This window comes from Exophiala dermatitidis, assembly GCF_000230625.1.
Source record: "Exophiala dermatitidis NIH/UT8656 unplaced genomic scaffold supercont1.4, whole genome shotgun sequence".
Lineage (NCBI taxonomy): Eukaryota > Fungi > Ascomycota > Eurotiomycetes > Chaetothyriales > Herpotrichiellaceae > Exophiala > Exophiala dermatitidis.
In genome coordinates this window covers 3,205,143-3,221,248 of record NW_008751649.1, presented here as the reverse complement: position 1 = coordinate 3,221,248, position 16,106 = coordinate 3,205,143, and the positions used below count along the sequence as shown (strand labels likewise).

General features: G+C 51.9%; 6 protein-coding genes across 6 annotated transcripts; 4 read left to right on the top strand and 2 right to left on the bottom strand.

Annotated features, from left to right (window-relative positions):
• Positions 1-561: 561 nt before the first annotated feature.
• HMPREF1120_05459 (uncharacterized protein) lies at positions 562-2,879 on the top strand. The gene has a single exon (XM_009159634.1). It carries the CDS (start codon positions 1,441-1,443, stop codon positions 2,749-2,751), a length of 1,311 nt encoding a protein of 436 aa, XP_009157882.1. The 5' UTR covers positions 562-1,440; the 3' UTR covers positions 2,752-2,879.
• Positions 2,814-3,861, bottom strand: HMPREF1120_05458 (uncharacterized protein; the record flags this gene model as incomplete). The annotated part of the gene is made up of 2 exons (XM_009159633.1): positions 3,813-3,861; positions 2,814-3,704 (listed from the first exon to the last, which is right to left on the bottom strand). The coding sequence occupies exons 1-2, from the start codon at positions 3,831-3,833 to the stop codon at positions 2,814-2,816; spliced, it is 912 nt and encodes a 303-aa protein (XP_009157881.1). The 5' UTR covers positions 3,834-3,861.
• A 757-nt stretch (positions 3,862-4,618) lies between these two features.
• On the top strand, positions 4,619-7,322 carry HMPREF1120_05457 (uncharacterized protein; the record flags this gene model as incomplete). The annotated part of the gene is made up of 6 exons (XM_009159632.1): positions 4,619-4,684; positions 4,743-4,925; positions 4,975-5,564; positions 5,629-5,733; positions 5,783-6,277; positions 6,332-7,322. 6 exons carry the CDS (start codon positions 4,619-4,621, stop codon positions 7,320-7,322), a joined length of 2,430 nt encoding a protein of 809 aa, XP_009157880.1.
• A 1,643-nt stretch (positions 7,323-8,965) lies between these two features.
• HMPREF1120_05456 (uncharacterized protein) lies at positions 8,966-10,395 on the top strand (the record flags this gene model as incomplete). Its single annotated transcript, XM_009159631.1, has 2 exons — positions 8,966-9,184; positions 9,253-10,395. The coding sequence occupies 2 exons, from the start codon at positions 8,966-8,968 to the stop codon at positions 10,393-10,395; spliced, it is 1,362 nt and encodes a 453-aa protein (XP_009157879.1).
• Positions 10,396-11,287: 892 nt separating this feature from the next.
• Positions 11,288-12,674, top strand: HMPREF1120_05455 (DNA polymerase kappa subunit; the record flags this gene model as incomplete). Its single annotated transcript, XM_009159630.1, has 2 exons — positions 11,288-11,624; positions 11,677-12,674. 2 exons carry the CDS (start codon positions 11,288-11,290, stop codon positions 12,672-12,674), a joined length of 1,335 nt encoding a protein of 444 aa, XP_009157878.1.
• A 1,591-nt stretch (positions 12,675-14,265) lies between these two features.
• Positions 14,266-16,071, bottom strand: HMPREF1120_05454 (uncharacterized protein). Its single transcript, XM_009159629.1, has one exon. It carries the CDS (start codon positions 15,512-15,514, stop codon positions 14,405-14,407), a length of 1,110 nt encoding a protein of 369 aa, XP_009157877.1. The 5' UTR covers positions 15,515-16,071; the 3' UTR covers positions 14,266-14,404.
• Positions 16,072-16,106: the final 35 nt, after the last annotated feature.

Here is a 16,106-nt window from a genome sequence, read left to right as displayed (position 1 = left end):
AGACAAGACAGTTTCTGGTCCCCCGATCGGCGGTTTATTTTGTCCCGACTTTGGCCGCGGCTTTCCGCGAGTCTTCGTCGCCATCAAGTAAATAATAATAAGTACAATTGTAATCAACTGACAGTCAATTAATCATTCATTCATTCATTATCCATCCCATTGAGGATCACTCGTGTGAGACCGCGCGGATGAAGACATACCTGGTGGCGATAGTTATAGCCATGGCCACAGCCAGGTCATTCCCCATACTAGTACTAGTACTGTACATAGGCCATAGCCACAATATGGCATGTGAAACACCGTCCACTGCGTTTAAGCTGACCACTGCACCATGACCACCGGGCGCCCTCCTCTTCTCTTATCATTTAGTACCAGCATTGGTCAGAATTCCAGGTGCCTTGAGTTCTTTTCATTCCTTTCAGAACTTGAACCACAGACCAACCAACCAGTGGCAGCCTACCGACTGACGGAGGGCGCATGCATTGTACTGTACGTCGCGTCATCCTAAGCCACCTCTGAGGCCCCCCCCTCCCCCCCAAACTTCTCACCCCCCTTTCATTCATCGTTTCATATTCGTTTTGCATGGGGGCCCCCTTGCCAACATCAACGGCCATAGCACCTAAAGTAACACCCCAAACAAATAAATATGAGATGTTACAGTAAGTCCAACACAGATACCTAGCTTTATCCACGAGATAGCCCCCTCGACCCTATCAGTACCCAGGTAGGCTCAGCTACTGTACGAGTAGGTAAGATGGCCAGGTTCAAGTTATACGCGGCGGAACTCGAATGTACGCGTACCGCGTCGGGCAGTACAGTAGGTACCTGACCTCTATGCATCCATGCATCCATGCATGTTTGATTCTTTCTGTGTTTCGGAATTGCGATAATACTGACTGTTCCCAACACGGCGACCCCGGTCACCTCGCCTCCCAATCCAATCCTCATACAGACAGTACACACTGGGAGCGGCGCGGGAGGGGCGGGAGACGTAGTATTGTATAAATACACGCATGTCTCATCCGCTCGTCTTCTCACATACCGTTGGTCGTCGTCGATACCTATACATCTGATTTTATTGTACGGACCCGACTTGTTCATCCTTTTGGTTGACGGCCAATACTAGCCGCCGGGTTGAGCAGAAGCTGAAACAAACACGCACTGACATCCGACCACGCCGTCTTCAAGTTTCAAGTTCTTTTCGAGTTTGGTTCAAGAATAATTGCTCCTTGCTCTCCTGCAGCTGCACTGCATTTGACTTCTCGGACAAACACTGCAATCGACGGAAATATTCTGGTGTCGCCGACACTCGTATCGGAACAAGATAGAGTGAGAGCGAGAGAAACTGAGATATCCTTGACAAGACGCCCCAAGTCCGTCGCTCAGCTTGACTTTCCGCCGACTTCGGACCGCTGCACCACGGGCCACTCTCATCTCACCATGGTGGCCCGACTGGGCAACATGTCTGCCCTCAGAGATTTTCTTGGCTTCATAGCCACTGTCGGCGGCGATATCTCTCACGTCACGGCGCCGCCATTCATCCTCGCCCCGCAGTCTCTGACCGAATTCCCCTGTTACTGGGCAGAACGGCCAGCACTGTTTACCGCTCCAGCCCACGAACCTTCTCCCGAAAGACGCATGTTGCTCGTGCTGAAACTCTACCTGGCCTCGCTGCAACGACAGTATTACGTCGGCCGCACGGTCAAGGAGGGTCTAAAGAAACCGCTCAACCCATTTCTGGGAGAGTTATTCCTCTGCCAGTACACCGACCATGACATGACGACGGAAAAACCGTCATCGTCGACAGTCCGAGTCATCAGCGAACAAGTCTCTCATCATCCACCCACCACCGCATGCTACCTCTCCGCTGACGAAGATGGCGTCCATGCACAAGCATATTCGACCCAACATACCACATTGTCTGGAACCTCCATCCTCATTCGTCAGTCCGGCCATGCCGTGCTCACGGTCGACAAATATAATGAGACATATCTCCTGCCTCTGCCTGATGTCTGCGCGAGAGGTGTCCTTTCGGGCGTCCCTTGGCCCGAGCTCAATGATACGTATAAAATCGTGAGTTCTGCCGGATATACCGCTGAAATGCGGTTTATTGGAAAGAGGACGTGGGGTGGGGAACGAAATCTGTTCGAAGCCTCCATATATCGTACGGCGGACAACAAGAGAAAATCTCTTTTTACCGCGTCCGGCAGTTGGAGTGCTGGCTTTACCATTTTCGACTCTGCAGGCAACAAGAAAGAGTTCTTTGATCTTCGGGGCCCGGAAAACCAGCCGGTGCCCATGTCTATCAGCCCGCTGGAGCAGCAAAGTCCTTGGGAATCTAGACGAGCCTGGGGCCCCACATTCGACGCGATTCGTAAGGGTGAATTCACCGCTGTGGGGCATGAGAAGTCCAAGCTGGAGAATGCCCAGCGTCACATGAGGAAACTCCAGCACCAGGAAGGAAGGACCTGGGAGGCAATGTTCTTCCGCCGGAGCGAGCAGGAAGATGTTGATCAAGTCGAGCAACTCTTGGCCAGCTTGTCAAGTGCTGAAGCGCATCGATTACGCGGGACGAATGGTTGTTGGAGGTTCGACAAAGAGAAGGAGAGGAGGTGGAAGGAGGGCCGTGGTAGTTGGAGACCGATCTCCCCATGGGATGAAATCGGTAGTACCGTATGCTCGGACGACCTATTCATTTTGGTCGGTCCGCTTAACACGTTCAGTAACATAGACTTGGTCGCCGGTGCGTAATATAGCGCCGGACGGTCCAGCGAAAGCGTATTGTCCAAAGACCGGCTTATCTGTCATAGTTATCAGCATAGAACGTCTTGTAGGGTGCTTTCGGCCGGCTTACGAGGAAACTTGTCATTCACCCGCCTATCACTCGCCAATAATCCGTAAAGCTGCCGATCTCTCTGGATCATCCCGCCCGTTTCGGGGTCAGCATTGAGACTAAGACACCGCACACACTTGAAGATGCACTTGATTGTAACTTCCTGCGCCTCATCCGACTGGGATCGTACTAGGAGTGACGACCAATTGTCCTCATCATAGGGAGGCAGTAGGTCCTTCACGTCAATGTGGATATTGGGTCGCAGACGAAGGATGATGTCTTCGTTCTGGTACTCCTTGGGAAGCCTTGACCGCGCATCCTCTTCCGAGGCCGTCGAGGTGACCAACAAGGGAGCAGCATCGGCGAATCGGATGCGCTGAGGTTGCAACCCTTCTCGAAGGGCTAGGGACAGGGCATTGTGCTGACTAGGCACGTATGCCGCTCCGGGAATCTCCCGACGTCCGGTCCCGCCAATACACAGCAAGCGAACATATTGATCGAGGTGCTTGGAGAAGAATGCTGCAGGCTCCTCACCCAGGTCAATGCCGATGGCGGTGGTGCCGAAAATGCTGACTTCATAGGTTTTGTTGTGCAACAACGACAAAGGTGATGGGGTCAGCGGGACCGTTATTGATGACGGAGGATTGGAATGTTTGTGGCTGATGGTCAATTTGGTCCATGAGTCGTCAATCACAGGCGTGAACTGGGTGAGCTTGAAGTGTTTCTTGATGGTCAGGAACTTGGCATGGCGCGAGTTGTCTTTGGGCGGAGTGACCAGCACAAAGGAACGGTCGAAGCGGAGCCCTTCGTTGGTGAGCTCAACAGACGAGACTTGGACTGGAGGCAGCGACTTGACAGGGTAGATGAAGAGCTAATGGAGCGACAAGTTAGATGGTCATCATTCTCATCGTTTTCATCGTGCACACGGACAGGACCGACGACGAGGCTGAGGGTTTGACTATTGCCAAGTTGGACATACTCTTTGAATGGTGAGCGACATGACACCGTCGTTGGCAGTGGAGCGGACCGCAGTGCTCGCTCTCCGTTGCTGGAGCGTCGAGTTCGGCCGCCGTTGGCAATCTAAATCTCTCTCGGGCGAGACATGCGCTGTACAGTGCGAGCGGACTCAGTAGCCTGATTGGGAAGGCCTGGGCGAAGATAAGGAAAGGAGGAAAAGGCCGCAAGAGGGAGCCGAGGGCGAGACAGACACTTTATTATCCTGACAGTACCATGGCGGTACTAACCGGAGCTGCCAGCAATCAGTAGCACTCTGATGGAGCTGAGGGACTTGAAGAATGGGCCCCGACGCGCACCAAGCAAAATCAGACAGATGATTGATTGAGCCGGCTGACTGTGTGATCCGAATGCTGACAGACCCTGCGGCCACTGATAGAAGTACCTCAGCCGGCGCAACAGCGGAGAACGTCACGGTACAGTCGACAGTCACGTGTATTGTCCGTCACGTGCGCAGCGTTAGTCATCCATGCTAACCAAAGATGGAGATTGTGCCCGAGGTTGCCCATCTGGTCTTCGCCTCGCTGAACATCGGACCATCAACGTCGTGGCATCCTATCGCGGTGGTCTGATTTTCAATCCTTCAACCCGTCAGCTGAACGCGACACCAATTCGAGAGTGAACCAGACACAACAACATTTTACCAGTTGACATCTAATCTGGTGCTAAGTACCAAGCAATTGATTGCGCGCGGGTGGCGGCCCGAATGGCATTCTTCGTCGACCAAGATCTCGCTTGACGTTCAGTCTAATAACAGATCGATCGCTACGTATGGAAGAGAATCAAGCCCAGTCCGCTGACAGGGCCTGCAATACATGCAGGCAACGCAGGGTCAAGGTAGGTTGTTGAATCATCACCGCGTCGCGATGGACCTGCGCTCACTTACAGTGGCTAGTGTGACAAACGGTTGCCAGGATGTCAACGATGTGAGAAGCTGGGCCGGCCTTGCACCGGCTATGATACAGAACGCAAATTCCTTGATGAAGGAGTCAAGGTTCGGAGGAAATATGACGGCAACTATCAGCCAAATCTAGACCTATCCAGACATGTCGTGACCTCACCTCCACAACACCATCCTGTAAGTGCATCGGTCACTGTTGACAACCTCCTTGCTCATATCATCGCAGACATTCAACTCGCCGCCGAAGAGTCAACGCCCTAATACCTTTTCATTCCGAAGCAGCCTGGACCAGTCCAATCCAATCATTCCGCAAATCCTATCACCGCCCATCGATTCTACACCACAGAATCCTGTAAACATACCATCAACAGCACGCTCGTCACTCAGCAATATCCAATCCACCGCATATGGACTACCTAACCAGCCGAGTCCTGATTTCTATTCATTTCCCCCGACGCCGCCCATACCACCTCCAGCGCCTCAGCCCCTTCAGCCTCCACAGCACCAGGTCAATGTGCCTCAACCCAACAACCCTGCAAATTTCCAACAACCGCACGAGTACGACAGCTTTCAACATCCAACGGCCAAGCTGCTTCTAGGCAAGCCTCATTATGCCGAGTCAGACTTGGATACTTCTATCAGCGAGGACTATTTCGATCTCGACATTGACACCTACTACGCCAAGGGAAACAATGCTTGTGGATTCATCCCCGGACTCCCTGTGATCCTCACTGACCAAACCGAACCTGAAACCGATGAAGATCTTCTGACGAATGATTATGCCTCACTGAGTGGGAGATCGTCGGTGTATGATGGGTAAGGAGAATGCCTGTGTAACCCCTTGCGTGTCCATGCTGGCCAACTAATACCCTTTCAACAGCTCTGAAGGCAGAACTCGACCAGAATATAGTCAGAAATATCTCCACGAAAGAGCAACTGAGCTGGCATGTCTGACCCGACATTTTGTACAAGCCATATCTCCCTCGTAAGTCGCGGCGGAAGAACTCGACAAATTCAAGACTAACTTGATAAAGGATGGATCTGTTCGACCTGGACACGTACTTTAGTCGCATCGTTCCTTTGAAGGCTGTGCAAAACGTCATGCTACGATCGGCAATGGCTGCAGTTGCTGCCAATCAAATCGGCCAGCTTCTAGCCAACCACACTCCTCGAGAGGGCCTACAACATCTGCTACCGATTATGGGGGACGATGGGATCATGCAGCATACCGATTGGTTTTATAAGGCTGCGAACTACTACGATCGGGGAATATCATATCTGCGGATCTTCCTACAGCGCTGGCTGAGCGATTCCTCAAGTGGAGTGACCGGACACGCCTCGAAATACACCGCACCGAAACACCTTTCCGAGACCGGCGCTAAAAGCGCCGTCAATGCCGCTTCTCCTCACAAGAGACGTCGGATCAGCACACAAGAAGCGTCAGGCGCAGACATGGAAGCCCTGGTGGCCGCCATATCAGTATTTTCTCTGTACGAATCATTAGATAACCCTACGGAGGACTGGTCACAGTAAGTTGCTATCCACTGTCCCACACATTGCCCTTTTCTTACTTTTGCTTGTAGGCATCTTGATGGCTTCAAAGCACTGTTAGAAACCAAGATTATTCCTCAAGCCATGTCCACCCCACGACCGCGGGCGGATCCATTTATATCTATGAAAGCAGGCCGTGCTGCGTTTTGGAATTTTGCTCGGGCCGACTATCTCGCAGCTTACATCAACCGCACGCGCACGCGGCTTGACCCTGACAACTTGACAATGTGGAAGGCTGCGGGATTGCCCGTAGCGGATGATGGAACCCTGACTTATAGCGATCCGACCACACCTGGCAGTGCCATTGTCTCGTACCGGCCTGCAGACCGCGAGGATCTGGTGTCGTGCACATTGATCTGGATCGTGCTTCGGACAATGAACTTCATCGCCCCTCAAGAGGATGCGGGACCAAACACGACTAATACGCCGCACAGTCACGACAGCCCGGCAACGAGGGGATCAGATGCAGGGAACACCAACCCCATTCGAGCGCGTATTGCCCAGTGGAAGCAATTGCGCCGTCAGCTCGAGGACTGGTACGACAACTTACCGTTCACATTTCAGCCTTATGCGATTATGGGGGCACAAAATCCCTACGACCAACCACCCGACCATCCTCCTCGGTTCACTCGCATATTCTTTTCAGTGCCCATGTGCGCCGCCGCCCTACAACTTTACCATTTTGCGCAAATTCTCTTGCTACTGAACCAGCCGATGGATGAAAGCGACACGCGCAACCTGGCCAACCGGATCCGGATGTTTCGCAAGGTTTCGGAAGAATCTGAACACCATAGCCGCCAGATTTGTGGCATTGCTTTGGGGAAGCCTCCGCCAGCTGTGGCGAGGCAGATGGTCCACTCTTTATACCTGGCCGGTTTGTGCTTCGAAGAGAAGGATGATCGCGTGGTGGTACTCGAGCTGCTCCAAAATATCGAAAGAGAGACAGGGGCGTCGACGGCTCAGCGTGTCAGAGAACTGCGTGAACAGTGGGGTTGGGACGATGAGGTCCAGGAGGTGCAGTAACATTACTCCGACTACAATGTCGTTGTTACCTGTTACTAGTTGAATGTGTGCGATGAATCCGGCCGAAAAAAACACGAGCCTCGCTCCCTGACGAATTGATGATCAAAAATTTCAATGACATGGCTTGGACTGTATCTGAATTTGCTGTTGAGGCAAACGGATATGGTGGCCCCAGCCCTTAATGAAAATATCATTTTTCAATATCATTTTTGCTCTGATGTTTGTCAAGGGCGAGAATTTGAAATAAAAATTTGGATCAACTTCTGCCCCGATCCTAGGCCGATCATGATGCTATGCTGTGGCTCGAGTTGCGTGTCTCTACAGTATTGAAAGCCTTGAGCGCAAATTTCTGGAGTACTGGCTACATTTATCTCGTGCACTGACTGCGAGTGGAAGTATTTGAGCCACGGCGCTGCTTGCCCGACATGGCAGCTGGCAGCGAGCGGCGTACTGGGACTCATGATCGCGGGCATTGACCTAAAAACACACAGTGTTACTGCCGCTTTTTGCACCCGGGTGACTGTACACCTGTGCGTGTGCCAGGACCAGCTCGCTCGAGCTTACCATATCCAGCTAATTGACCGCCCAGCGAGTTGCTGCTTTTTGCACCGCCCGGACCGCACGGGGCGAACGGCGAGTGGACCATTTTCCGGTGCCCTGCCACTAGACTTTTCTGAGGGCTAGTGTGGCGGTTATTTCATTGTTATCGGCCATTAAACAGCAGCACTGATGTCTCTGATGTCTTGGGTTCCTTCTCCGACGCGCTTCTCGCCCGCCAGACCATGAATCATTGTGGAGAAATTGGGATCCATCCAACTTGGACATGATGGCAACTCTCGTCCACGGCAATGACCTTGGGATCTCGAAATCCGATTGACCGCATTCGGTTACCCGGCCTCCTGGCGCGATCTTCTCGATTATGGAGACAGAGACTTATCGCTCGCTGCTGGCCAGAAGAGTAAGGACCAAAAGGCGTCAGGGCGACAGTGCCTTAATCACAAGTGAAGTATAAGTGATGTGCGCGCGTCAAAATAAAACATGGTACCCGACTCGGGGAAGATAGACCATGCCAATGTCACAGGTTTAGACATCCTCGGGACGATCAGTGGCAGCCGGTTGGGCATCAATCAACCTAATTAATCCTAATTGTTGAACAAACCTTCCACTTGAATCAACGCTCATCCCTTTCGTTGTTCATTTCTGAAACAAATCAAAAACAGAAGCCTACCCAACCCAATTTCAACAAACATCCTTGTCGTCACTGCCCGACCTATCGTCATCACCGAGTACCCTTGCATATTACTGTACAAGCAGGACAAAATATAACCAACCTCCCTGGGCGCGCATAAGCTGCTACTGCTGTTGTTTTTTGTTATTTGGTTTACGGTGATTTATATTGAGTACTTGAACCTGGGAGAAAGAAAAGGGAGACGAGTCTTTGGTGATCTGTAACCACCATATATACTACGGTACCAACCACAAGCATTGGCACGCCAACGACTGTTATTCTTGACGACATTTCGCGACTACCACGACACTTTCCTTGGGAATATACATATTGCTCACCAGCACCTAAAGGCGTTCGTCATTACGACTGCAGGAGAGGGAATCGTCAATCGTTCAACCATATTGCGGGTTGCACCATGTCGACGCCCTCGATTCATGTCTTGGGCATATCAGCGGCGCCACCTGGAGGGGATGAGGTATTCTCAGGGGCCGAAGACAAATCCGCCGCCGGCTCGCGGTTACGTCTTCATGGTCGGATTACAGTGTTGGGTCAAGACGAGTCTTTCGACAAAGTCAAGATCCGTCTGCGAGGAGCGGTACGGACAAAGATTGGCGCACGGATGGCGGTTGAAAAGGTTGGTTGACCACGTCCCTGCCTACCTACTCTTTCTCGTTGATGATGCTAACACGTATGTGCCACTAGCTCTCAACTTCATCAGTGAAGCGAACAAACCTGGATTTCAAACCAGCCTATTCCCCTTCACAACAACACACCGACGAACAACAGCTCGATTTTGCATGTATTGTCCCTCTGACCAGAGATCGACGGAAGCCATCATCGGTGACGACGCCCGCCCATGACGCCAGATCTCGCTACTTCAACGACAAGCTCGACAGACTGGTTCCTTCCATGACCATGTCCGGGTCGACGTACATCACGCGAGTCACAGCATTGAAGGACAGACATCTCGTCCAAGGGTCATGCGAGGTCGTTTATTGGCTTGAAACCGAGTTTCTCCGATCCCAGACTGGCGAGGTCGTCCGCAAACTGAGCTGTCCAGCTGACATCTCCTCGCTGACCATGCTGATGAGGGCCGAGGTTGGGGACATGTCGTCCAACGACCCCACAGGCCACTTGGAACAAGTTGCCAAACCCCAGCAATTGCGGACAATGGATCGCTTCTTCCACTCGACCACTCGACCCGAAGTGTCTATTCAGATGCCGAAAATCCTAGGCTATCTGGTGTCAGACTCGTCTAGTCTGGCCACTGGCTGTCGTCGTCTTTCTATCCCGGTGACGGTCGATGTTGCTCTGCCTTTGTCTACATCCGACCAGAGGCAACGACATCTAGAGGTCCAGACACAGTGCCTGAAATGCACGGTGAAAACCAAGTGGTTCACCCGCAAGACTTTCACCACCGGCCCATCATCTATGGACTCGGCCATTAACAACACTACCGCCTCTGCACAGGACATGGTTTTGACTCTGCCGCCGTTATACAACGGATCTGGAGACGGAGATGGAAATGGAAATGGAAATTCAGCCGCAGGGTATCGCAAATACTCCACCTCGATGGATCTGGATCTTCTGCTGCCCGAATCGGTTGCTGGACCATCGATAACAACGGAACTACTGCATGTCAACTATATCCTGGATTTGGCCATGAAATTCGAGTCGGAAGACATGTTGACCACTCCGTACACAGCTCATGTCAGTCTGCCCGTCACACTGCGCGTTGCTGAGCCTTGTTTGGTCAGTACCCGACATACTTATGACCCTTTATTGGGATATCTGGAGGAGGATGTGGATGAGATGCTACATGCTCCTCCTCCATACATGCCGTGATCAGGGCTTTTTTTTTTTAAAGGAAACTGTGCTTGGAGGAGGATATTCCCGATGATCTCTCTGCCGGAGCACTGACTGCCAAATGGGCAGAGAGACATGATGAAGCGATATGCCACAGAATTTTACCCGTGGCAGTCAGGCCTGAATTGGACGAGCTGGTCTCATCACATTCAGCGGCACATCTTGAACTGGACTTTAAGCGAAGAAAACCGCGAAATCTTGATCAGTTGTTGCAACACTCTCAGCGACGGCGTTTGGTGCGAAGCGACTAGAGCGAGGACGAGCACGCGAACCCAATACGATACCCTACTCGCGCAAAGCTATTTCAGATTTAGATATAGAAATATACCAACTGGTGGAATCCGTTGAGTGATTGTGGCTCAACAGTCTGACCTAGGGCAGTGGTTCCGAGAAACGCGTGCTACCTAGTAATGCATCTCAAGGTTCCTGCTTGATCGCACAACTACCAAGGTTACTGATCGTAGGGAAATTTGAACGCTGGCATGCGGTGTCTAGATATCCAACCCCTTTGCCTACCTTCGATAAAGGTGACTTGTACAGTAGTAGTTGAGATACCTACCTGAGGCACCGGCACCGGATACCTAGGGGGTTGTACAGCCCAAGCCCAGCGCTAATAGCGGCGGACGCTGGTAGACCAGGTACCGCGGAACCCCTATTTGCCAGCTAGAACGGTGCCACTAAGTAAAGCGGCGGTGTCGCCTACGCGTAGCGACTACAGTTCACATTGCACTGACACTTAACGTGAGTGTCTCATTGTTGTACTACCGCGCACTCGACTTCCCCGGACTTTGATGGACTGACCTCAAGTTGTTCATGTTGTCAACTTCACAAGTCGAGCCCATTTCTGTTCCGGGCAGGCCCTCTCCTCATCATGTTGAGCGGCATCCTCCTCTTCAACCAGAAGGGGGAGAACCTCATCTTTCGAGCATTCCGACCGGACTGTCGACCACGGCTGGCCGACATATTTCGCATCCAAGTCATCTCGAACGCCCAAGTGCGCTCACCTATCCTCACGCTCGGGTCGACGACGTTTAGCCACGTGAAGCACGAGAACATCTACATTGTGGCAATTACCAAGAGCAATGCCAACGCGGGCATTATCTTTGAGTTTTTGTATCGCTTCATCGCGCTGGGGAGACAATACTTTGGCAAGTTTGACGAGGATGCGGTCAAGAACAATTTTGTTTTGATCTATGAGTTGCTGGATGGTAAGAAAAACAACAAAGAGAATGGACAGGCACTGACTGGGATTATCACTAGAAATCCTCGACTTTGGATACCCCCAAAACACCGACGTCGACGTCCTCAAAATGTACATTACACCCGACAACATCTCGTCAGCGATCCGATCGGTGTCGGCGCCGTCGAGCGACACTTCAAGAATTACCATGCAGGCCACAGGGGCACAATCGTGGCGGAGAGGAGACATCAAATACCGCAAGAACGAGGCGTTTGTGGACGTGATCGAAGACGTTAACCTCCTCATGAGTGCCACGGGGACAGTTTTGCGGGCTGATGTGACGGGCCAGATTGTGATGAGAGCATATCTCAGCGGAACGCCCGAGTGCAAGTTCGGCCTCAACGACCAACTGGTGGTTGGGCAGGTGGCCCAGGGCATCGATGGACCTATCGGCAATCAAGATGGGAAACGGAAAGCCACGCGAGCGGCCGCCGGGTCCGTCACGTTGGAAGATTGTCAGTTCCACCAGTGTGTGCAGCTGGGCAAATTCGAGAGCGACCGCACCATCTCGTTTGTGCCGCCGGACGGGGAATTCGAGCTCATGCGCTACCGCGCCGTCGAAAACGTCAATCTGCCATTCAAGGTCCATGCCATTGTGCGTGAGGTTGGCACCACCAAAGTCGAATATAGTATTGCCGTCAAAGCCAACTATGGGAGCAAGCTGTTTGCCACCAATGTCGTGGTCAGGATCCCTACCCCCTTGAACACTGCTTCTATTTCGGAGAGGACCACCCAGGGCAAAGCCAAATACGAGCCGGAAAATAATTGTATCGTCTGGAAGATTGCCCGGTTTGTGGGCGGCAGCGAGTATGTGCTTTCTGCTGAAGCTCATTTGACGAGCATGACCAACCAGAAGGCTTGGTCTCGTCCGCCCTTGAGCATGAATTTCTCTCTGCTCATGTTCACCAGTTCGGGTCTGCTCGTCAGGTACCTCAAGGTCTTTGAGAAGAGTAATTACTCGAGTGTCAAATGGGTGCGATACATGACGAGAGCAGGGAGCTACGAGATACGATTTTAAAATGAGTTTTACGATATTGTTGATGGGGGTTCACAGTTCGACGTGCCTTGATGCTCAAAGCTGCAACTCCACACAAGAGCAGTACTCTTGTATATGGTGCTTTTGGAACACAGTGGCTAGGCCAGGATACTGCTCCTGAGGTTCCCGCCCAACTTGTACTGGCAGGATGTGGTGCACCGTGAGAGGATGAGAGACGCCGGTCCGCATGATTACAACAAATGGCGGCCACAGCACGGCATAACATGAACACCTCAATACCTCCACTTGAACTCCGCGGCCTAGATTTGGCTCTGCTCAGCCCACCATCTCAGCCATGCCGCAATGGCCCTTACAAATGGACGTGAGCGTGGGTCTAAACACTGATCTCCTCGTGTTAGACGGCGATACGGCTGGAGTGGCGGCTGGCGACATTTCGCGGTAATGGTGTTGTGTTGGCCTGGTCTCGTCTGTCCTGGTCTGGTCCAGTCAGTCTGGGCATCGTACCACAACGTTCCTGAGCTCTCGGCTCACACATCACATTGCATTATATCATTTCAGTGGTGCCACCATGTTGATGTTGATACCGATATGACGGTCAATCAACACGATCTACAATGACATGATATGTTACCGGGATCAGGTTGAGAGCACAAACTCAAACTCAAACTCACGCTGTGCTGCACGTGTGCTGGGCTGCGCTGATACGAGTACACACGCCTTATGCTAGGCCAGTGCCGCCAGTGTGTTTGGCGGAATATGAATCGCTCCAGCCACGCGGACTGTGCTGAATCGACCGAGAGTGAACCACAATGTACCTACTCATGAAAACATACCTACGGGTGTATTCCATTTTCCTCTTTCTCAGACAGCGAGGACTAGGACTCTGAGATGGCATGGCATGGCATGGCATGGCAAGACGGTACCAAGGGCCGAGGCGAGTTGAGTCGGGGTTCTGTTCAATTTCCAGGTTGAAATCCCAAGGCTCCTGGCTGCAATACCTTAACGGGACTGAAAGGTTGTGAATACCTCAAATTAGATAGATAGGCTCGGGAACTTCAGTCGCGTCTTAGGTACCTAAGGTCCTCGTGCTCGTGCCCTAAATCGGAATATAGCTGTAGCAAGCGGCTGCCTTAATACCTGATGATGAACACATAACAAACGAAAAGGTACGAACTTGAACGTCTGTCGTTGAACTTTGAGAGCATTCCGAGTCACGGTCTGCGTCCCAGTAACGGCCTTTCGGCCCACTTGCATCTATTTATTTAGTCAGCCAGCATGATCGGAGTAGTAGCTCACACATCACGTCCCCCCAGTCATTATTAGGTACCTGGTAGTATATTATGGCCCCATGTGTCAAGTTGTTCTAGGCGGGTGTCATGATGATCCGGGACTGACAGGCACCTACGGGGCTGACATACTGTACTATTATTATAGCAAAGTAGCAGATAAGGTACGCGGTAGGTGCCAGGTAAGAAAAGAAGAGGTATCCACCGCTGTCAACAGACGACTCACGTCCGAGTCGCGAATCTACAATTTTTATTCCATATATAATTTATCATTGACTTGCTCTGCACTGAGACAGGTCGATCCAAACGACAACCACAACCGAAGAAATTGAACCTGTGGTACTGTAAGTAAACTATATATATATATGTACCTACTAGTATGGTATGTTCAAGTTTATTTATTCGAGGTATTTATATAACACCCAGCTACTTTCGCTATCACCTACTTCGCTTCGCTCCGTAGGTTCACCAGCTCGAAATATCCAAGTCCGTCCTCGATCTCCTCCCAGATCCCCTTCTAAGTCCAACATTCCCCCGATCAACAAGCAAACTCCACCTCCTTCCCAAACTATCTTTATCCCTGCCCAATCTGCGCGCACAGTCGTTCCAGTCGCGTTTTGTGAGCTTGAGTTTCTCGAGAACCGTTTCGACGAGCATGCGGTCGTCTTCGAGGGTCCATTCTTCGGACTCTTCGTTTGCCTCAAAGGGAGATGAACCGGAGCCGGATGAGCCGGATGAACTGGAAACAGAACAGGAAGCGGAGCCGGATGCGTATGCTGAGTCGGAGTCTCTTTCAGGGTCTCTATCACGGTCGCGATCGGAATAACCACCAATACTTCTTCCACACAGCGTCGTCTGGGATTGGTGGGTAGATACCAGGTGATTTTGATCATGATGGCAAGGGCTGGCTGTATTCATCGTCATCATCACATTTGTGTTTGGCGGCATTTCGATTTCTTCAGGAGGAGTTTCGAGACCCCGAAAGTCATCCGCGCATAGACCTAATGGCATAGACAACGGGATCCGTCGCCGCCGTTTGGGAGTGCGCATCATCGTTACTGCAGCAGGACTGCTGCTGGTCCTTTGGTGTTGTCGTGGAGAAGGAGAGTAATCGTCCATATGGATGTCTAGGGATGATGATTGATCTTGGTTTTCGTCTTGGGTGGAACGCCCAAAGTAGTCGCGTTCGAACTCGCTACGTCGTCGCTTGACCGCGGTTCTTCTGGGAGGAGATGGCGGCGGCTGTCGCACTGGACCGGAAGGATGTGGGTTGTGGTCTGGTAGCATGAACGGGTCGCTTGGTGGCTCAAATAGTGTCAGACTGGAGGAATCCAGGTTTTGGGTGGTTGTCGATTGTGGTACTCCGAGTATGGCCTGCAACGCGCGACAACTGGATGATAGCGGATTGATGCGGGTCGCAACAGCAGTAGCAGCAACAGCATGATGAGAAGAAGACTGTCTGGGTTGGTATTCGCCGAATGATTGCAGTTTGGGTCGTTGGAGGTGAAAATGAGATGAGGAGGTCGAAGTGTCGCTGCTGCTGTCGGCGCAGGAAAAGGCGGATGGGAGAAGCATTGGATTGATGTTGATGCGCCTTATGGCAGTGCACGAACTGAATGTGTCAGGTATACTGTAGTTGCTCCTTCGCGCCGGGAGCCTTCCTTTTTCTCTAATGCGACGCGCTGTACTGCGCGCGCAATAGACTGTGTAGACAAAAGTCACCGAGTGTTTGCGCAAAGGTGCATCGAGGAGTCCTCAGTCGTCGCAGGGGTATATGTATATATCAGGAGGGGATATGAAGGTTTTCGAGTGTAGCTGAAGTGGCAGTAGTGGTCTGAGGATCGACTAGGACCAATGCGCCAGAGAAAAGACTGCAGACCTGGCTGGAGGACTGGATGCGCCTGGATGCGCCGGATGTTGTTGGGCGGTGTGCGGACGGAGGCGGGAGCTGCAGCGCGATGTGCTGGTGATACTGTATAAAGAGCAGGAGCTGATATGCAATGCAGTCGGATGGATATAGGTAGAGGCGATGGATTCGTTGTGCGACAAACTGATGCGACGGGGAAGTCAAGGTCGATGGAGTGAGTGGAAGTGACTTTGATGTGGGCGCTGCAGAGCCGGTTCGGTTCCTGCCAGTGCCAGGACGGGAGTGTCACTGAGGACTCGG

Excerpts from the sequence above, each read along its gene's own strand:
- HMPREF1120_05459 (XM_009159634.1), top strand. The coding sequence starts at position 1,441 with ATGGTGGCCCGACTGGGCAACATGTCTGCCCTCAGAGATTTTCTTGGC.
- HMPREF1120_05454 (XM_009159629.1), bottom strand. The coding sequence starts at position 15,514 with ATGCTTCTCCCATCCGCCTTTTCCTGCGCCGACAGCAGCAGCGACACT.